Source organism: Cryptosporidium ubiquitum (assembly GCF_001865345.1).
Source record: "Cryptosporidium ubiquitum isolate 39726 chromosome Unknown contig_11, whole genome shotgun sequence".
NCBI classification, from domain to species: Eukaryota; Apicomplexa; class Conoidasida; order Eucoccidiorida; family Cryptosporidiidae; genus Cryptosporidium; species Cryptosporidium ubiquitum.
This window is the reverse complement of record NW_021639812.1, coordinates 381173-403608: the sequence shown is the minus strand read 5'-3', so window position 1 is coordinate 403608 and position 22436 is coordinate 381173. Positions and strand designations below refer to the sequence as shown.

General features: G+C 30.1%; 7 protein-coding genes across 7 annotated transcripts; 5 read left to right on the top strand and 2 right to left on the bottom strand.

Moving 5' to 3' along the window:
• Positions 1–81: 81 nt before the first annotated feature.
• Positions 82–984, top strand: cubi_00165 (phosphoglycerate mutase; the record flags this gene model as incomplete). The annotated part of the gene is made up of 1 exon (XM_029017179.1): positions 82–984. One exon carries the CDS (start codon positions 82–84, stop codon positions 982–984), a length of 903 nt encoding a protein of 300 aa, XP_028875758.1.
• A 626-nt stretch (positions 985–1610) lies between these two features.
• On the top strand, positions 1611–3944 carry cubi_00164 (gata type DNA binding domain-containing protein; the record flags this gene model as incomplete). Its single annotated transcript, XM_029017178.1, has 1 exon — positions 1611–3944. The coding sequence occupies one exon, from the start codon at positions 1611–1613 to the stop codon at positions 3942–3944; it is 2334 nt and encodes a 777-aa protein (XP_028875757.1).
• Positions 3945–4369: 425 nt separating this feature from the next.
• cubi_00163 (PHD finger domain-containing protein) lies at positions 4370–6334 on the top strand (the record flags this gene model as incomplete). The annotated part of the gene is made up of 1 exon (XM_029017177.1): positions 4370–6334. The coding sequence occupies one exon, from the start codon at positions 4370–4372 to the stop codon at positions 6332–6334; it is 1965 nt and encodes a 654-aa protein (XP_028875756.1).
• A 303-nt stretch (positions 6335–6637) lies between these two features.
• On the top strand, positions 6638–9724 carry cubi_00162 (secreted insulinase-like peptidase; the record flags this gene model as incomplete). Its single annotated transcript, XM_029017176.1, has 1 exon — positions 6638–9724. The coding sequence occupies one exon, from the start codon at positions 6638–6640 to the stop codon at positions 9722–9724; it is 3087 nt and encodes a 1028-aa protein (XP_028875755.1).
• A 110-nt stretch (positions 9725–9834) lies between these two features.
• cubi_00161 (bystin EN1P like adaptor domain-containing protein) lies at positions 9835–11235 on the bottom strand (the record flags this gene model as incomplete). Its single annotated transcript, XM_029017175.1, has 1 exon — positions 9835–11235. One exon carries the CDS (start codon positions 11233–11235, stop codon positions 9835–9837), a length of 1401 nt encoding a protein of 466 aa, XP_028875754.1.
• Positions 11236–11574: 339 nt separating this feature from the next.
• On the top strand, positions 11575–11898 carry cubi_00160 (60s ribosomal protein L36; the record flags this gene model as incomplete). Its single annotated transcript, XM_029017174.1, has 1 exon — positions 11575–11898. The coding sequence occupies one exon, from the start codon at positions 11575–11577 to the stop codon at positions 11896–11898; it is 324 nt and encodes a 107-aa protein (XP_028875753.1).
• A 210-nt stretch (positions 11899–12108) lies between these two features.
• Positions 12109–21914, bottom strand: cubi_00159 (chromatin protein; the record flags this gene model as incomplete). The annotated part of the gene is made up of 5 exons (XM_029017173.1): positions 12109–12190; positions 12247–12437; positions 12485–12840; positions 13011–21699; positions 21789–21914. The coding sequence occupies 5 exons, from the start codon at positions 21912–21914 to the stop codon at positions 12109–12111; spliced, it is 9444 nt and encodes a 3147-aa protein (XP_028875752.1).
• Positions 21915–22436: the final 522 nt, after the last annotated feature.

Genomic DNA, 22436 nt, shown 5'->3' with positions numbered 1-22436 from the left:
GGTATCGCAACTAGCGCTATAAACGTTTTTTAAATATTAGTATTTGTATCCAATATAATAAATTATAGTTAATAACAAACAATGTTAACATGTGTTTTTAGTTCCCTTAAAAACTGTTCATATTTAATTAGAATAAATGATTTTCAAATGAAAAAACAAGGAGTGAATCTGTTTTTTTTCTCAAATAAAAAAACATTTGTTTCATCTAAGATATGCAGATTTGTAAAGTTTTCCACATCAACAATACTTTTAAGTAGCCTAATGACAATTTACTCTTTTATGAATTTTGGTTACTACCTGAAAGATTCTATCAATTGGAATCCAAATTGGGACGGGGATAATAAACTTAAGCAAGAAAACAGCGGAAATGGTAAAGCCATAGGTGGCGAAAATACCCGTAGATGGCACCAAAATATACTAGTTAGACATGGCCAATACATTATTCCTGCTATAAAAGATGAAGAGAAAGTTCTAACTGATATTGGAAGGGAACAAGCCAATGAAACAGGTAAATATCTTTCACAACAATATAGAAACAAGGTGAATGCAATTTATCACTCTAACTTAACGAGGGCTAGGGAAACAGCAATAATCATCTCAAAGTACTTCCCTGGAGTCAAGCTAGTCGAGGATTCTAATTTGGCGGAAGGTGTTCCAATTGCCCCAAGTCCTTCCGTCAGCGGATTTAAACCGACAACAGAAGAGATTGTTAGTGATAAGGAAAGAATAGATAACGCATTTAATACATATTTTTCAAAAAAAGGAAAGTCATTTGACGAAAAAGTGGACATTATTGTTTGCCATGGCAATGTAATTCGGTACATGTTTTGTAAAGGGCTGCAATACCCCACAAGTGGCTGGTTGAGACTAAACCATTTGAACTGTGGCGTAACGAGAATGTCCATCTCTACTGATAGTCTCGTTATTTGTAGTGGTTTAGGGGATGGGGGGCATCTGAGCCCGAATATTCATACATACAACTAGAAATGCCTAATGGGTAAGAGTTTAGCCCAATTCTCAATTGCTGTATAATATTTTTTTACGTTTTAAGTTTCTAATACCGCTTTTAATTTTTTTACGAAGAGTGAATATCCAAAAAAAAAACCGCCGTGAAGCGCGAGGTTGTGGGTTTAAGGGGAGACGATGGTTGTCCAGATTGCAGCGCATGTCTTTGTGCAGCTGTTATTGTGGTCAATGCAGTTCCAATTCAGGCCAGTTCTATTTGAAACGAGATAGTTTATGAAGGGAATAAAACGTTATTTTTATTAAGTTTTCAGGTATTTGATTTAAAAAAAATTATACAGGTAAAATTGTTCATGTTCTAATGCATTATTGTAAATTGTGTACTTTATAAGATACTACTTAAATTGAATAGCACATTAAAATTAAGGTATTGAAGGATATTTATATAAACTTTTTGAAAGGTATCGCCATTTTTGGTTATTTTTTTGGGCGTTACAGCCTTTTAATGCTCTATGTTTTTGATCTACAAAATAGATCAATTTTATTCTGGATACAGGTATATTTGTTGGTGATACCTACAAATAAATCATTGAGAGATAGGAGATACATGGCGTTAGTTTTTAAACTTTTTATGAGCAGTTATCAACATGAAATCGCAAGTAGAAACTAATCAAAGGATGGATGGTGGATCTATCAGTAATCTTCCTCTGATTGAAAATATTCAAAGTAAAGACAATAGGCTAGTCAATAGGAATAACATTTTACCTAGCTTGGTCTCTTGCGACCTATTATCGGATGATCAGTCACTTATCGGCTCAAGAACTCTATCTGGTGATTCTCAATGTTTGGAAAATTATCCCTTTTTGACTGTGATAGGCCAGCAGGGATTGAACAATACTATTTCAGGTGGAGAACGTGTATTGATAGATTCTGTACGAAATGTAGGTTGCGATAGTAATGGTGAAGGGGACATGATTTTTGGATTGAAAAATAATAGGTATTTTGATGCTGATATTCAATCAATAAAAAGTATGGATAGTAAACTCAAACAAACGAATGAAAGAAGGGCTGGAAGGCCACCTTTAGATAGGTCTGATTATTTTTGCCAGATTTGCTCTGCTACAAAGACTCCTCAGTGGAGATATATTTCAGTCTGTTCAGTAGAGTCGAAGTTAAGAGTGTGTAATGCATGCTGGATGAAACAACGAAAAAAACGTGATGGTAAATGTTTGCCTCTCCAAATAGGTATGAGCAATAATTTGAATTGTTCAAATATTGGTGGGTTATTGAAAACATCAAAAATAGGAGTCAATAAAGAAAATTATGATTCTCAAAGACAAAGCTATACAAGAGGAGGAATGAGTGGAGTGGGATACAAGATCAGCGGAATTGTCAGTAAAAATATAATAGCAAACGGTAGAAGTATTTCAATAACTAATGGAGTTAGTAAAGATTGCAAGGCAGTTTCTCATGATCTTGTGGATAATTTAAAGACTTATGTATCTAATGATAACTTGAAAAATGATACAGTCAGTTGTAATGTTAACGCAGGGATGAGTAATGGCCAATGTATAAAACCTATTTCGTTTAGGTCGTCTCCCTACTCTGTGAGTACGGCTACAACCTGTTCTAATTCTACATTTGATTGTCAGTCATGTGGCAGTCAGCGATGTTACTGTTCTTCATTAATTGGACCCCAAGGTATTTCATTAACTAGCACAGTGTCTAGTGATCCTCTAGAAGGATCTGGAAAATTAGTTCCTGGTCCAAATAAAATAAAAATGCATTGCAATTTTAATAAGAGTATTTCTATTGATAAGCTTTCTTCACTTGATCTAGTTTGTGGTTCAGCAAATGCTACTGGAATGAATTACAAAAATAATGGTTCAAATAGCTCGTTAGATTTAAACAATCAATGTAATCAGAATGTTTTTATTGATAGTAACAAATTATCTGAGACTCACGTGGATGAGAGACGCAACTTGGTGGAAAATTTTTCTATTAGTGAAAAACTTTCGTTTGATATTAACTGTGGTATTGAGACAGGAGAAAGCAACATAAAAACAGGTATCGAAGAATCTTATGGAGGAAACTGTTTGAAAGTGAATGCCTCAAATATTAGTGAGGAAAGCCCTATAAATAGTATACAACAAAGTCCAAAGCAAAATTCAAACATAGACTCGTATCAAAGTCGAATTGGAGGCAAATTGAACAATGGCTTATTAACTAGAAAGTGTTCTGACAACAGAAATAACTTTATCTCTGGTGGCAAATTTTCTGTTTCAACACCTGTTCATCACCAAGCATCTACTACGGTTTCACCCAACACAAATTACTGTAATATCTCTTCTTACACTTCCTCTCCGTGCCAATCTTTCCCAACCTATGATGGCCCATTTTTGGAAGATCCAAACAAAACTATGTACATTTCTTCAGGTGTATACTTTTACCCTAACACAGAAACCAACCGATGGACTGAAGAGACACCTGTACAGTCCTCGGTGGGGTTAAATTCCTGCGTTGGAAATTCCAATACTGAAAGTGAGGAAAAAGTTGAAGCTTTATCCTTCCCATTAGATCAGGATACACACAATACTTTGTCTCAAAATAACGAACCAATTGAGCATGAACAGGCAAATTACACAATTTTTAATAAACATTTGGTTAACGCAGAGTCATGGAATTGCGACTATTTGCACATTGATATGTTTTGCATTCCAACAGCAGATAAAACTCCAATAAGTTCTGAAGCTTCGACTTCAGTTCCTCATTATTCAGTTGGTTCAAAGTTCTTTAATTCATCCGTATCTTGTACGCTTCCAACTGTATACTCTGCAGAAGTTCAGCAGGAAGATGAAAGTTCGAGTCAAAATGATTGTAACTCCTGGGACTTTGATTCTTCATCCATTTCTTGCATGGACACATGGCAGAATCCTCTATGGTACGATTCCTATTCGAATGGATTTTGTAAGTTGTCTTAACTATTTTCTTTAGGATGTAGATTTTAGTGGCTTTCGAGCTTTTATTTCTATAATAAATGTATATTTTCTACCGATTTTTTTTTCATCTGATGAAATATTTTGCACGCGGGCAAAACTTCATAACAAAGAGCAATTTCAATTTTGAAATTGCATGCATGAAAGGAAATAATGCCAAAGAAATGGCCACATGCAATTAAAATATTAATATTAACGAAAATCTTAACAAATCAATAAGAATTTTGGCATGATTAAGCATCCTTCAAATGTAAAATGAAAGAAAATATGAATAGTCAAAGTAACTTTGAAAGCAGAGAAATCAAATATGATGTAAGTTAAATTTTGTGTAGATTACAAGTTATTATTAACATATTACTAATAAATGGTAGGGAGGGGCAATTGATCAAGAATTTATCCGAAAGTTTGCGATGTTTATCAATATTCTCAGCACGTCCCAAAATAATAAAGAAGTTGTCACTGATACTCATAATCGAACTCTGAATGAAGCAGAAAAAGATTTTATAGGGCATTCGATATTTCAGGGATATACTCAAACAAGTGATTTGATATTTAATACTCAAGAAAAGATTAACGCGAATTTAATTGAAAAAACAAGTAATCCAAATGATTATAACCAAAACAACAATTCAAGTCCAGTTGATGAGTTAGGGAACCAGAACTGTATATCACTAGAAGCATTAAAGGGAAAAATGAGCCAAGATGTAGCCTTTGATTCTGATTTCAAAAATAAATCAAAAAATAACTTAGATTTAAACTGGCAAGAAGGAAAAGTATCCATAAAAAAAGGTAAAATTAAGGTTGAATGTAACTATGCATTTACTCCAACTAAATCCAGTTTAAGGGTAAGGTGTATATATTGCAAAAAAATTTATTTTAGTGTTAAAGGATTTATAAATCATAGAGGACGGTGTATTTATTATAAAACTTTCCAAAATACACAATATGAGAATAACTCTCAAAATTGTAAAAGCAATTCAAATAAATATTCACTATTAAATCCCATAGAAAAATCTTTTATGAACAACAATCAGCAAATATTAAACTCATTGGTTAGTACTCAACAAACTGAAAATAGTCAATACAATGCAAAAACTAATTCCAGTTTACAAAGCACAACAAATGAAGATGCAATATTATTTAATTATAACTTTGATAATAAATTCTCTTTTGAAGATAAAGAAATACAAGACAACCTAAATACAAAAAATTTATTAAGTAAGGCAACGAATGGAAATTTTCATATCATTGACTCTGATAAAAATGTTAATTCAAATTCATCACAATTTGAACTAAATAAAAAGTTAAACAGCAAGATAGAGAATAGAAGTTTGTACCGTGATAAAGTAGACATTGAAAACTTCAAGATGTATTTATATGCAGCAATTTCTTGCCTTCCTAAATATCTTGTGGCAAAAATATTGAAAAAAATAAATCCCGATGCTTCAGTTGTTATTGATGAAAATTCTGAACAAAATATTACAAAAGAAGAGTTAATTGATATCTTATTTCTTGGAATGGAGCCAACAGTTGTAAAAAACAGTTCTGAGTTAAAAAGTCAAACAAATGAAGAACCAATTGAATCGAATAAATGCCTATTGAATAAGTTGCAAAGTAATAAAACAGAAAAAATAGAGTTAGAACTTGAGTCAATCAAGCCAGAAAAGCAGAATAACAATGAAGTTTTAAAAGATGAAAGTTTTCAATCTAATATACCCGTATTCTTTAGGCATTCATTACCTAAAGATTCAGAGTGGAAGTGTTATATTTGTAAAGCTCAAAGAGAGGGAAAAGAGAGTATGAATATGTGCGTAAACTGTGGATATGTTTATCATTTGATATGTCAAAACCAGATTAATAGGACTACAAAAAATGATTGGTTTTGTGACTATTGCAAGACCTATGGAAATAAACTTAAACCTGGATCAAAATTTCAAATTGGAGAATTAGTATGGGTAAATTATAAAGGAACATTTTGGCCTGCACAAATAATGGAGTTTTCTAAAGAACAATTTGAAGCTTTTATTTTTCATATTGAGAAAAGAGTAGAAAAAAGTTCAAATGAAATATTATCTTGGTCAAAAGGGATTACATCAATAGATGGGCTTGCTTCAAAAGGTACTTTTGTTCGTGAATCTGTCTCAAGTGTTATGCACTGGCAATCCGTTTACAAAGCAATTAAGTACTATACGAGTTCCTTGAGGTCAAAACAAAGAAGGCTACCACAAATTAACAGCAAAAAGAATAAATCACCTGGATTCATGATGGATGATATAAGAAAAAAGAAAATAGGAAATCAAGCATTAGATGATTCAAATTCTGAGACACAAGTTTTTCATCCAATACCTAATCGAATAAGTGGTGAGTTAGAATAAGAATTTAATGAATAAGCTTTCTACATATTTTCTTCAAATTAATATTCAAAACGACGTCTAATAACAATTAATAGCTCCTATCAAATATATTTAACGAATTAAAAATTTATTGAGGTTAGGAATGAATTTATCAAATTTATTAAAATCTTAAATGAATAAACAAAAATTATTTATTTGATTGTAAACCTTTTATTTATTTTTTGAAAATTAAATTTTTAAATGCAAAACGTTTTACATGACTACATGCATGCAATAACCAATGTGATGAGTCATATTTGCCATATCAAAAAAAAAAAAATACAAATGATATGGCTGCTTTTTTTAATCATTACTATTAGTATAAATAATGAATTTTTATTTGGTTGCTCAAGCTCTGCTTTTAAATCAGGATACTCAGTTTTGAAACCAAAAACAGACAATAGAAATTATAAAAACGTTAATTTAAGAAATGGAATCACTGCATTGTTGATAGAAGACCAATTTTCAGAAAGTGCAGGTTTCACTGTAGGAATAAAAGCTGGATCTTTCAATGATCCCATTTATGCCTTAGGTTTATTTCATTTAATAGAACATGTACTTTTTTTGGGAACAAAAAAATATCCTGCTCCTGAAAGTTATGATGAATTTATGGCTCAGCATGGTGGAAAAAACAATGCATATACTGCAGAAGAAAGAACAATTTACTTCAATGAAATTGTGGAAGAACACCTAGAAGAAGGGTTAGATCATTTTTCACAATTTTTTATTGAACCGTTATTTTATGAAAGTATTGTTAATCAAGAAATTCATATAGTAAATTCAGAACATTTGAAAAATATTCCTAATGATCTTGATCGACTATTTTATACATTAAAGTCATACATGTACAGGCCAATGTCACAATTTACAACAGGAAATATTGAAACATTGATTGATATTCCAAAGGCATTAGGAATATCGATCCCAAAACAAATTAAACAAATTTATAAAAAGTATTATTGCGGAAAAAATATGTTTATTGTTATATCTTCCAAGAGAAGTATAATCGAACAAGAAAAACTTGTAGAAAAATACTTTTCGGGAGTTTTACCCGATAATAATGGGGAATGCGAATTCAATTCAAAAAAAATAAAACATGGGCCTCCAAATAAACCAATAATTAATGAGAGATATTTGGGTAAAAAGATTCATATAAAATCTGTGAGTGGACACAATTTACTATGGCTAATTTGGTCATTTCCAATAGATTTAATTTCTTCAGCTAAGCAACCATTGTTATACTTGTCATATGTTCTGAATTCTAAACATAAAAATTCACTATTCTGGATGTTACAAAAAAATAATTACATTACAAATTCAAACTCCTTCTATGAAAATTACAGTTTTGGTAGTATTTTTATCTATCAATTGGAACTAACATCAGAAGGATCAAAGAATGAGGTTGAAATAATTGGGTTAATATATAAGTTCATTAACAAACTAAAGAAAAGTAAAGAATTACTGGAGATTTATCAAGGTATTAAATTACTAACAGAAAGAGAGTTTGTCACGAACACAGAAATGGTTGAAAAGTCGCCTATGTATACTACATCAGAAATTTGCTCTAGGATGATTCAATATGGAATTCATGCGGCATTAAGCGGAGATATTCTAATCGAGGATATCGATAAGAATTTAATTTCTGAGATACTGAATACCATTTCGCCGTTTAATACACTATTTTTGTCAAGTGATGAACGGGAATTTTTAGGAGTAGAAGATAAAATTTTTCATGTGATGCACACTATTGAAGAAATTCCTCTGAAAACATTGAATGATTGGAAATATGCAAAATATAACGAAGAGCAAGAAAATGAAATAAAATTACCAATTCCGGAAAAGTGCTCACCTATCAATTTAAGAATTATTCAAGAAAAAGAATATCTCTCATATCCACAAAAGTTGGATTCTGCATTAGCTAATATATGGTGGCATGGACCTGTGAAAAAAAGCCATAAAATTGGAATAAAAATACTTTTAAAGTTTCCAAGGAGATATTATAAAGGAATCGAAACACAATTTTGGGGAGAAATAATTACATATATTTTAAACACTTTGATTGAAGAAAAAATGGAAAGGTACAACGAATGTGGAATTTCATTTTATATGGAGTGGGATGTAGAGGGAATCATAATAAATATTGATCTATTTGGATATTCAAATGATATAGATACACTTTTAAATGAATTAGTCGCACCCGAAATTGCAAATATTTCCAATTTTGATTGTGACGTATTGAATGAAATTATTCATGAATTAAATAATTCTAAATCAGGGTTTAAGTCCGGACAGGATACAACTATTTCCAAAATCATGTTAATAATTAAATCTTTGCAAACTAGTGGCGAATATACAGAGTGGGAATATAGAGACTTTATAAATAAAATGTTTATTGAAATTAAAAATAATGAACACAATTTGAATGATAATAAAAATTTTTTGGTTTCATTTATATATGAATACACACACAAAATTCGGAATTCAAACTCAAATGAACACAATATATGTGAATTGTTTAAAAACTGGTCATACAAACTACTACATAGACAATCAATTATTGCATATTTGCAAGGAAACATCTCCAAGAATAAATCTTCGTATTTAATTGAGAAATTTATACTAAATAGCAAAATATTACCACTTAATAATAAGTATTCAATGAAAAAGAAAATACACAAACTTGTCAAGCCGATTGATATTACGGTGATAAATCCAGTTATTGAAGATATTAACAACAGTGTACTTACGTTTTATCAGTTTGGAATTCCATCTTTTGAAGAAAAACTACACTTAATGGCATTACAACCAATTGTAAATGGGTATATATATGACAATTTAAGGACAAGCAAACAATTAGGATACATTGTTTTTGCAAATATTGTACCTATAAGTATTACTTGGTCGCTGGTTGTGGGAGTAGAGGGAGATAACAGCAATTCCGTTGAAACAATTGAGATGAATATACAAAATACATTGTACGAGTTTTCAATTCAAAAACTAGGTAATATGGGCAACAAAATGTTTGAAGATATAAAAATTACATTAATACAAGAATTGAAATCAATAGAAAATTCATTTAATCTAAGTCTTAGCCACTACTGGGATGAAATTCGTTATTTTGGGGGGTTTTCAGAAGGTTTTAATTTACAAAAAGCAATTGATTATATCAATGATAATATGACAATTGAACACCTTTATAATACATTCCGTAAACTAATCAATTCAGGTGAACGCTTAAGATCGCCCTCAACAATAAAGGCAGCTTATTACCCCAAAACTTCAAAATATTTTAAACAAGAATTTATTGATAGATATATGGTGGATGCGTTGAGTATGGCTCGTAGGTCGTTGAAAAAAGACGATTTCTATTAATCCAAAAAATAAATCATACAATTAAATGATACTATAAATGATTATAAATCTAATTGTGTCTTCGACTTTTGATTAATATACTATAAATCAGTTTAAATATAGAAGCTTATTCATTGTAATGTGGCTTCATTCGGAACCTTAATTAACGAATGAGAAAGTTCACGTATAATTTCAGGGGATATAAGGTAGTGATGTTGACTTCTAACTAAATCATTTAGCCTCTTGATTTGGGTTAACGAAAACTCGTATTTGTATCTTTGAACAAATACCAAAAGAGTTTTGTGCCAAGTTATGGGCAATATACTATTTGTCTGAATATTACTTGAATTCAAGTTGATATTATTATGCGAAAAAAACACAGAAGAGTCGTTATTTATAGATTTTTGGTCAAATTTGGTAAAATTATCTACCAATTCATCTATTACTTTCTTTGGCATTGAGTATTTTTTACTAAGTAAGACCATTATAAAATGTGTTTGACACGTATTCCATATTTTTATTTGAGAAAGCTTGATTATTGCTGCTGCTGTATGAAGAACGGGAATACTTACTTTGCTAAGAATACTACCAATTATAATTGCCTCCTTAATCGTACAAGTTTCATCTTCTGCAAGTGGCAATAAAATTCCTTTGAACCATGCAGCAGGTTTAAATATAGCTTTTTTGAGAGCTTGATAGTAATGATAATTCAATTTGCCATAATTTTGAGATATGTTTGTTCTAATTGTAGGATAAAGAATTTTAGAATAAAATTTTAACGAATCTTTTGGAGACAAGTTTGAGCAAAAAATTCGAACTGCTTCATTCATTGCATTTGGAGACCAATTGTTTGGATCAGTAAGATAAACCACTTCCTCCCAATTCTCAAGTTTTGGAATAATAGTAAATGCCTTTGGAAGTTTTCCAGATTTGTATTTACTAAGCCATTCACCGATAGAAGTATATACCTGAGCAACCTTTTCAGGAATGTTAGAATTTTGTTTTGATTTAGTTTCGTCTGACAGTTCTCTTCCTAAGTTGTTTTCACGCAATCTAGAAACAATCGAATCCACAATAACCGATTGATTGTGAATGTTTTTAATTAATTGGTCTTCATTCCCATCATTTTTTAGTAGTTCACTCCAGTATGAGTCATCCATTCCTGCATTATCAATTGCTCTAAGTTCATTTTCATCAATGCATACGAAACCGTTGTTATCAACAGAAAAACCGGATTTTTCTTCAGATTCGTTAAACTCTGTGCTAATTGCAGTTTTTGGCATTTCATCGTCATACAAATCATGAAGGAGCTGCTGATTTGCTTCATCTAGGATTTTCTTTCCAAGGCTTTGCGGTATTTCAAAAGGAAGTTGGTCTTCATTTGGAAAGTTATCATAGAGGGAGTCGTGAAAAGAATCTATAGGTTTGTTTTTTTTTGGCTTCGAGTAAGGGCAATTTGCAGACTCTATGTCTACATATAGAGGGTTTCTGTTTCTTGAAGGCTTGTTTTTACTTTTTCTAAACTTAGGCATTGAATGTATTTAAAAATATAAAAAAAATATTAGTTCGTTTCCGAATTCAAATATATCAAATATCTTTAAATATATCTGAGTTAATTTTTTAGATTCCTTTATATTACTCTTACAAGAATATTTTGGTCAAAACTCGCCAAACCGTCATTAGTTGACAAAATGAATGTATTATTATAATTGCGGCATACAATTAAGCGCCAAGTGCTGAGACAAATGCCAATATAAAAAATGTACACAATTAATAAATAGAAACATCAAAGTTTTTTAACAACTTACAAATAATATTGCGGCGTTTTATCAGTTAATAAAGTGTTAATTTGGAAAACTTGAATTATAACAATGACTTCATCTATTTCAACAGGAACGGTAGTTGGTTTGAATACTGGCTTTATTGTGACCAAAAGACCACAACAACCTAGACCAAGTTCACGTAAGGGGAAGCTTTCCGCAAGAAATGCCTTGGTTAGACAGGTAATCCGTGAAGTTGCAGGTTTTGCACCATATGAGAAGAGAATGATGGAGTTACTCAAGGTTGGATCTGCATCAACAGCAAAGAGAGCAATGAGATTTGCTAGGGCACGTTTGGGAACTGAAAGAAGAGCCAAGAAGAAGCGAGATGAACTTGTAGATATCATTCAGCAACAGAGAAAAAGGGCAGCATAAGTTAGTAAATTGTCCTACGTAATAATTAATTACATATCCTGTGAGATTTATTTCTCAAAATAAATTTATTACGTTAGATAAATCTCGATCTTATGAATCTTATTGAGTTCAGGAGAAACTGTTAAAGTAGGTATATTTAACTAACAGTTTGTTCTTTTTGCCGTATTTTTTGTCTTAATTTTCATAAAATTTGGTTTTCACTAGTTTCACTTACTGCAAATTTGGGATTTTATTTTCTATTGCTGATTCTTCGGAATTATCTCTGTAACATTCTTCGCTCATTTCGTTGTATCTGTATTTTGTGTCGAAAAATAACGGTTTGTTTAATATTTCTTTGTTATAACTTACCTCAAAATTTCTACTACAAGCAAGAAATTATTAGCGGAGTTCTGATCATTAAAAAGAACTGAAACAGTGTCGCTTTTTTCCATATTGGAATCGAAAATAATTGTAATGATTTGCTTATTATAATCGTTTAACGTATTATTGCTATTAGAATACAAGTAGTTAAACTCCGAACTGTTTAAAAGCGTATTTATCTGAGATTTCGTAAAACTGTAAATAAATTATCTAAATATGAACTTACAGCTTTAAATGGGATAATTATCGTATGGACAGGAGATTTAAATGTTATAATGTTTAAATTTCGGTTAATGTAATACTTTCCAGAAACAAAAGACTGGCTTGTATGATCATAAATATCAACTGATACTCCGTTTAATGCAGACTTTATAAAATAGTTCACTAGGTCATTAATATCTGTGGAATTTGTAGATATTCTTTTATGAATTTCTGTAGATTCGTCAGTTTTAGAAGAGTTTAACTTATATTGAATATCGTTTGAGTCCTCATCATTTATATGCATCAAAGAACACCAATCTGTATTAAAATTATTCGGGTCCGTGCATGAACCTCCACCAATTGAGTAACAACAACTTTTCACTAAACTCCACATATTTATGAGTTTTTTCATATTTTTTTTTAATAAAGGGGAAAATTTACATGTATATGCTCGAATTACAAAAAAAAGTTTAACAGAATACTAACCTATTAAAAAATACATTCAATAATTATATATGAAAGCAACTAATTTCATTTGTAATAGTAGTGACTCATAGGGTTACTTCCTTGTTGGACCAAGTTTTGCCAAATAAATGACATACTGTTTGGTAGTTGGCAAGATGTGTTAAATTTGTTATTGGCGCCATTCAATACATGTAAGATCGATTTGTTGGAATTATTTACCTGAGAATCTATCAGTTCTCCTTTGGTTTCTAATTGGTAAAGCTCATTAGATTGGTTTTGCCCGATAATATTGTGTAAACTAGAAGAAGTTTCGGGGATATTTGGGAATGGGTTAAGCGGCTTTCTTAATTTAGCAATGGGGCATTGTAGGGACATAAGGAATTGAGTTCTTAGTAACAAGTTGTGGTGAGGAGAACCAAAATCGGGAATATTATTCAGTAGTTCTCTAAGTTCAGGCACATTATTAACAATTATTGGAACTTTATGAATTGCCTCTTCTTTAATTAGTTGTAGTTGAGTAATTAAAGCTTCGGTTGAGCCAAGTTGCTTTAATTGAGGTATTTTTTGTTTAATGCCTTCGATAAAACGTTGTGTGTTTTCTTCCATTTGATCTATTTTTAATATTAGATCATTTTTTTGTATTGGAAGACTTTTTAAAAATTCTTTAACGTTCTTTAATATCTGGATATTTTCAAATTTTGGGTTTAACGAAGGTTGGTTGGAACCAACAATTGTACCTGGCGTTTGTGTAAGGGTTTGGTTGAAGCTTCCTGGAGGATTTGAAACTTTTGTAAGAGAATTCAAATTGCCTGAATTATCAAAAACTTGATTAACGAAATCTTCGTAGCTCTCAATTGAAGCCAATATATTTCCAAAAGAATATACGGCTGGGTAAATGCAAGGTAGGTTTAAGCCCTGCTTGAGAAATTCAACATAAACTTCAAAATCGTTTGGTGTTTCCATTAAAAATTTGTATCTTTCATTCCATTCATTACATTGATTTATGGAATCTTGAATTGTTTCAAAACATTTAATAAAGCGTTTTATACGTGTAATTGGTTTGTTTTCCTGATTTTGGAAACATACGCTTTCATCTTCAAAAACAAGACCATAATATTCTGGTGGTATGAGCCTAAAATTATAGATTTTCGTGAGATTGGCATCCGACTCTTTCCAAAATAAAATTTGTTGATTTATCTTAACCAAAGTAGAATGTAAAGGTTTTGGATTAAGTTGATTACAATAAACATTTGAAATTTGCTTTCCATAAAGTAGTAAAATTGATTCCAAATAATATGTTAACAAGAGATGAGAAATAATATTTTCTTCAGGAATTATTATTCCAGATTTGACGATATTAATTAATAAAGATTCAACTTCCGTTTTAAAGTTTTTCCCATTTAGTTTGAATTGCTCCGGATTTGTAAATAAATTACGATTATTTTGATCTGTACTTAGAGGCTTAGTAAAGTTTTCCTGGCTAAAATTTTTAATGCAATTAAAAATTGATAAACATTGTAACTGCAAAAATCTCGCCTTTGGTAAATTAAAATAAAAAATTTTGTAAGATTTAAGTTTGATTGGAAAGTTTGGCGAAAAGTGAACTAAAATATATTTGAAATCCTCCCAAGAAAGCCTCTTTTGATGCTTTAGAGTATTTATAAACGATAAGTCCTCAGATAATTGAAAATTTTTCAATATTGCGAGGTTTTCACTATAACTTGCAAACTTCGAATTGAAGAATACCAAATATTTCAATATGCAATACAACCACTCTATTTCAACAACCCCATCCAAGCCAATTAAAGTTGCATTAATGTACAAATTCAAAACTTCATCAATTTCTAAGGGTTTTGATGAGCCTGGCTCAATTATTTTAATTCTGCCTATATATTCTGGATCAATACTACACAGATATTCATTATTAATATCCTGGAAGATCATGTTAAAGTTTAATTGTAAAGTACGAGTTAAATTGTTCATAGTAGATGGAATGTTTCTTTTGATTTGTTTTGCAACCATTTTGTTTGGAAACAAAATACGTCTCTTCCTTCCTTTTTTTGGTTTAACAGAAGCTAACTTGGGATTTAGCATTTCCTTTGCTGAAATTTTGTTCTTTAATAATCTACCTTTACGGCTAGTTTGCGTACTATTAGAAATATTAATAACTTTATAGTGCTCAATTTCCTTTTCTTTTCCTAAAATTTCATTTATTTCAATTTCATCTGATGGCTCACTCTTTTCTTTAAATATTAAGTCTCTATCTATCAAAGGTTCCTGTATTTCAAATGGATCAATAAAAACTAAAGAATTAAATTCCGAAAGTTCACACTGATCCCATTTAAATAATCTGTAAAAGTCATTTACCCAAACATTATGCAAGTAAAATGTGTTTGCAATTATGTTTCTTTCGTGAAGTTTAATAAAAAAAATTTTTTCAGAAAGACTTTTCTTCATAATTTGTTTAAGATTTTCTAGAGAAGGGACTTCTCTCTTTAACAAACTATCAGAAATGCCATTCTCTTCTGATTGATCAATAGACTTACAGTGTATATCTGAAAGTATGTAAGCATTATTATTGTGGCAGAGTTCAAAATTGATACTGTTCTTCAAAAAGTTAATAATAGAAGCAGAGCGACTGATTGAAGTTTCGGATCTCAAAGTACATGAAGGACAAATCCAAGATGAAAATTCATTTGCCAAGCTAGAATTATTGGATAATTTCCCAGGGAAGTGATTGGTTTTAAAAGAATATTCAACACAATCTTGGTGGTACCAGCGAATGCATTCATCACATGCAATCCAGCGACTATTGCAACCTAAAGCTGGACTAATGTTATTTTTTCGTTTCCCAAAATTGGAACAAATAGAACATAATTTTGCAGGATTTTTTTCAATACTATTATATACTTCAATACAAAGAATGTAGTCTATCAACAGTTTATTTTTATAAATCTCCTTTTTTGGATAATTTCTTGGATCGATCAATCCAATATATTGGGATAAGCAAATTTTTTTATCATTTTCATCAATTACAGATTCTTTTGGGCCTGATTTGCTACTCCTATTCCAATAAAAGTAATCGTTCTCAGATCTAGTGTTTGAATCACAACTTTGTAAATTATTTGTTTTAAAACTTTTTTCATCTTCATCAATCATTAAAATTGATAATAATTCTTTAACATTAAAGTCATTTTTATTGTTTTTGTCCAATAACCACAAATAAAATGACTTAGGAAAAATACAATTTGGCGATTGATCTATCTCCTTATAATCCAGACAAATATTATTAAATACGTCTTCAAATTGTGAGTCATTCTTTGTAAGATCAGCTTGTTCTCTTTTAGGCCTTCCTCTTGGCCTTGGAGGTTTTTTTACTTGTATGCCAATTTCATTATTTTTTTCGAGGTTAAAACCAGGTTCACATTCATAAATGTTGAGACCAGATAGGATATTCATAATTTCTTCTTCTTGGATATTATAACTATTCTTATCAAGACTGATAGTTTTCATTATTTTGCTTTTTTTCGATCTTGGGGTAATTTCTTTAACTTTTCCTTCAATATGCATCCATGGGGATAAAATTGTATTATTAGGTAATAGTAATATTGCTTCTCTAGCAGAAATTGCCCACTTTAACGAATCTACTAAAATATTGACAAGCCTTGATTTCATTGGTATTTGGATTGGTAATTGGTCGCATGTCTCAATGAAAGAAATGAATTCTTTGAGTGATGAAGTGCGTTGAATATGCTTACATTCAAAATTAGCTATATCACTAATGTTAATACTGCTAATAAGAATATTATTTGAATCAAAAAAATCAAAACAAACATTTTTTTCCCAACTTTCAAAAATAAATAAATCATTTTGTTTCTTTGCTGGTTCAATGCAATTTATTTCATCGATATCATCTCCCAAGTTAGTTTTAATGATAATGGGGAATCTATGAACAATTAAAGTCATCCAAAGCAATGAGAACTCAACCATCTGGCATAAATCAGACAACTCTTTTAATCCAAATTTAATAAACCTTTTTCCGTAGTTAATTAGAAAAAGGGATAATTCTATAGTTGGCATTTCAATATTCTTTAATAGATTGATAATACCATCAATATTTTCTTCATTAAGCTTTTCTCCATTAATTAAGGATTTAGACCTTTTGTTTCTTTTGTAATTTATATTCTGCGTTGGAAAATTAGGATCTGGTGTGGTTTCATTTTTATATTCTGATTCTCTCGATCTCAAAAAGCCATTAGCGGACAGACATTCCTCTAATTGTTCAATATTAAATTTTTCATCATCAGATAAATGCTTGCAATATTTAACATTAATATATGATTTAATAGAGTTTAATAAATCTTCATAATATGATTTTACATTATTAGATAAAGCATTCTTATTGTTCCTTAAATAATGTAAGAGGTTCATAGACAAAGAGACATTATATTTCGAATAGTCATTACAAAATAATTCGTGAGATTGTTCATTCTTACATGTTACATCCTTGTCAGGCATTGATAAGTCAGTAAAACTTTCATCAATTTTGAGAACGTTTAGTAACCTTCTAATTAAATAATTATTTCTTTCTTGAAATGGAATTAAATCAGTTATATTTGAGTTACTGTATCTATCAAGGATTTGCTTCCAATTTAATTGAAATTTAAGTTTATTGACAAAATGACCTTTTTGTGGCGTAGAATTGATCAAAGAGACACCTGCGTCACTTTCAAGATATTCTTTGATCAAATAATCTAGTGAAGATTTTACGTTGTATGATAACAAGTTTTCTGAAATTTCTTTGCTATGAAAACTTTCAGTTTTTTGATTTTCAGTTATATTAAAATGAAACATCTTATAAATTTTCAACCATTCATTTGATATGTATACAGCTTTCTTAAATTTTTCAAACAGATCAATGTCTATATATTTATTTTCAGCCGATATTTCAGTTAGATCAGGTTCCTTCAATACAAATGATTCAGAATTTAAAACTATTTCTTTAAGTTCGTTAATTGTGAGTTGATTTTCTCTCGTAATTTCAGAAAAATTGGTTTGAAAATCTTTGGTTTCATTCATATTTGAATTGGTTTCTGGCATGATGTTCAATTTATTTTCGATAATAAAATCAACAATATCACTTGCTTCATTGAATGTGAGGATCTTTGACTCATTCAAAGTAATAGGAACACTGTGCGAGATGGTTGAAAAATAAGGATTTTCTTTATTTATTAATGCATTGAACATTTTTTCATTGATTTCACGTAATGATATTTCTTCTTGAATATAGCTTGTTATATTCATAGAAATTGGGTGTTTAATACAACTTTCTAAGAGGTTCTTAAGGCTTAAAGTAAAATTTTTAATTGAATCAATTTGATTTGAAATTTCTGATTCTTGGTCATTTTTATCTTGAAATCTATTTAAATATTTATTTAATAATTTAGAAAAAAACTTATCTCTTCTTTCATTAATGCATATGTTCAAATATTGAATTCCTTGACTACGCAGTTCATTGAAAGAATCTACACTTTTCTTCAATTCTCTAAAAGTAATAAGTCTTTCACCAATTCCATAATCAACCCGAACTAAAAGCTCTGCAATGCTATAGAGTATTTTATTATATTGGAACTTATTACTTTTCTTGTACTTATTGGCTTTATTAAAAGTATTGGAAGAGAGAACTGTAAGATATATTTCATTCCATTCAATTGACTGCATAACTTGTGTTTCAAATTCCTTGAAAATTTCGTGGTCAATGATTCTAATTGTTCTACCTTTTTGTAACAAACTATTCCAATACTCAATTCCCATTGAACCATTTAAAGAATTACCACCTTGAACATCTTTTATCCAACATTCGCATATAGATAAATCCTGAATTAATCTACCAGTATACTTTAACTCAGTTAAAATGTTTCTAAAATCAGTGATACCCCATAAAGACTTTGAAGTAAGTCTCTCATTTATATTATTTAGGTAATTTATCACTGTTTTTCTTTCGATCTGAACAATATTTGTGTCTTCAATATTTGAACACGCACCCTCTATTTCTTTTAAATATGAGAATTCTGAGAGAGTATATTCATCACAGCGGTTTAATTCATCAAGATATATCTGCCATTTGTCCCATTCAATAATTCTTATTGGTAGATCAGAAATCTCAAAATTTATTTCACTAAGTCTTTTATAAGAGTTTAAAAGTGAAAATGGGTGTTTCAAGTCAAGTGAATTATTAGATTCTTCATCTCCAACTTTAAGAATCGAAACAATTCGATCATAGTCATTCATCATTTTGTTTATTTTTGATTCTAGTTCATTAAACGATATTGGTAGATGCTTGAGATTTTCTAAAATATTACGCCAAGTTACAATATCTTTTTTTTCAGTCTCATATTGATGAATTAAATCAGTCCAATAAATTAGTATATTTTGTAATTTTTCTATAAATGCAGTGGCTTCGAGTTCTTTTATTTGATTCCAGTGTGATATATTTATTTGTTGAATATCTAATTCTTTGATGTTAATTTCAGGGCTTTTTGTACAAAAGATTGCTTCAGGCTGCGTTGCATTACTTTCGCATGCATTCAAGCTATGAACTGTTGAGTCGTTATTTTGTGAGACAAATTCGTCGCTTTCTTTTTTTATATTTGGTAAAGATAAAACCATCAGTTTCTTAGATTGAACTAAAGCCACACTTTCTGTTTTTGATAAATCAGAATGATCAAAATCAATATATGAGTTGATGTCGTTAAATCTTTTAATAAGTGAATTTAACTCGAAGTCATTAATAGGAGCTTGGATTTTATTAATGTCCATTTTCCAAAGGATAAAATGTAGTTCGGCAAAAAGAGAATCCTCTGTTTCTTTTGAAACTAGTATGCAACTGCGCTCTAAAAGCAAGTTGATTACAGTTGCAGTATTTATTCCAGAAATCTTAGAGCATTTTAAATATTCTTTTCCTTTTTTTAACCATTTTTCACAGCCATCCTGGCAGGATGTAAGTTCTTGTAGAATTGTCATTTCATATATAGTAAGCTCATTTCCTGTCTCTATCAATTGCTTAAGTTTTCCATAACTTAAGCGTTCTTGAAATTGTGAGTTCATGAAGTCCAAAACTTGTTGAATTTCAAGTCTTGAAAATTCATTCCCTTTTTTTATTCCAGAAATTGTATTCCAAATGCTTGAAGAAACATAGTTAATATCTTGTTTAGTGTGAAAATCGGAAACAGTTTTTAGGAACTCCTTACTTGTATTTAGCCAATTACCACTCTCTTCAATTTTTCTTCGCAGTTCCGGGAGGTATTCACTCATATCTAGATATTCGCATAATGTATATTCTGCTTCTTCTAGAATTAATTGCGCTTCCATGTAAATACACAAACCATCCATTAATCTTTTGTATTTCTTATTCCACTTTCTCCAACGTAAATATACAGGCTCCATGTATTTCATCAAAGGAATAATAATTTTAAGTGTTGAACTTTCGAGCCAAACTTTTTCAAATTCACTAGGTTTTGGGAGCTTCCACTCTTTGGACTTTTCCATGAATACTTTTGCTTGATCAATAATATTTTGTGTAGTTTCAGAAATGTCATTTGGTGCTGTAATCTTACAAGCAGCAACTAAATTGTATACAAAAGGTGGAGATTGGACAATATTTAGCCATTCTTGGGCCTTACTAACTCTATTAATCAATTGTTGTTTTGCTGACACATTTTTTTCATCCAAAAATTTTGCTGCAGGCTCATTTAGCAAATTTTCTGCAAAGTTTAATTTCATTGGACGACTTAGGCTTCTTTCTACTTTTTCAATCCAGTTACTTGCTGCTATTTGCTCATTTAGGTCATTTATTCCAGTAAATTCGATTAGTATCTCGTCCTTATCTTTAATAGAATCCTTACATTTATCCAAATTTTTCTCAATTATTGCCGATTGTACATTACTTCTCCAAGACTTCAATTTTTCTAATTGGGATTTTAAGAAATCCAAATAATTTGACCTGAAAACACAGTTTTCACCTTCTTTTAACAGCTCATACAGCTCTGTAATTGGGATCTTGCAAGTTGTTTTGAGAGATCCCAAATCAACCGTTGATTCGTTCTCTATAGAAAGTAATTTTTTGATTTTTTCTTCAAATGCTACCGAATATTCAACGGCATTTACAAGTGATTCCAATTCCGGAAGTCTAATTTTATTACTTAATTCTATTCCTTCCCTTAACAACTCAAGTCCTTCATTTAAAGTATAATTTAGGTTCTTGTAATTATCATTGAATATAAAACTAACACTCTTTCTCCAATTATCTATAATGTTAATGAAAATTTGTTGATTTATTGTCATTTCCCAAAGTTTACCATAGGAGACAGGACTAGAATCTACTGTTGATTTATTAACTGATTTGCTGGATATTTTTGTTTCATCAAAGACATTTTTTTGAGTTGAAAAAGTCTTTTGAGATTTGTTTATTGACCAGCTGAGCTCATTCTTAAACAAATTAGTCAAATCAAAATCATTTCTATTTTTTATTGAAGAAAAATTTGCTACTTTTAGATCTTCATCTCTTGTTAATATTAACTTTTCCGCGTATAAAGGAAAGCGTTGTGATTCTGAAGCATAATTTTTAGACATATGCTCTAATATCTTTTCACCCGAAAGGTAATTAAAATCAGTTTCCATGCCTCTAAGTAAAAATCTCAAGTTTTTAAGGGTTTCACAAGCTTTTTTATCGGAGTTCTCATTCTTAGCAAGGCTGGGCTCATATAGACGTTCACACTAAAAAAAAGCAAATAGAGAAAATAAGAAACAACCAATAAAAATGCATAAATTCATAATAAAATACTTTCATATTTCATTAAACTTACCCTTTTGAATGAAATCTTTATTTCGTCTTCGCCGTTAGGCTCTGAAAATAACGGAGGTACCCATGCCTGGTAAATACTAGGTTCTACACGGCTGCTCTTTCTTAATTTTCCACTACTCTGAAGCATCTCTATTTTTCATATTATTTTAAAATTTATATAGCCTTATAATCTATTTATGTTTACTTAAGAAAATATAGAATCATAATACAATAAAAATAAATGTAATAGACTTTAGGCAGGAATGTTGCAGCCAATACTACCGCATTTTAATCAACAATTAAGAAAAGCAAGTTTTTTGATTTAAGATGAATTACCGTCGAAGTTTGTATTATTATTATGATTTGCTTGCAAGTATACTATTTCATAAATTAGCTTAACAGGTAAAATTAACAATGAATTTAAGAATAGCAAATAGAACAAAAATTTAAACCATCAATAAACAAGTTAACAAAACACTATTGTTATTGGGAACATCAAATAAACTCCTAAGAACATTGAAATTAAATAATAGCTTGCCTTAAATTTGCAGTAATTGAAGCACTACAAGCATTATCTGTATTGATTTGTCTAAACAATGAAAGTAAATTCTAATGTTTAAGAATGCCTTTCTGCTATACATGAAATCACTTTTTGTATTAATATACATGG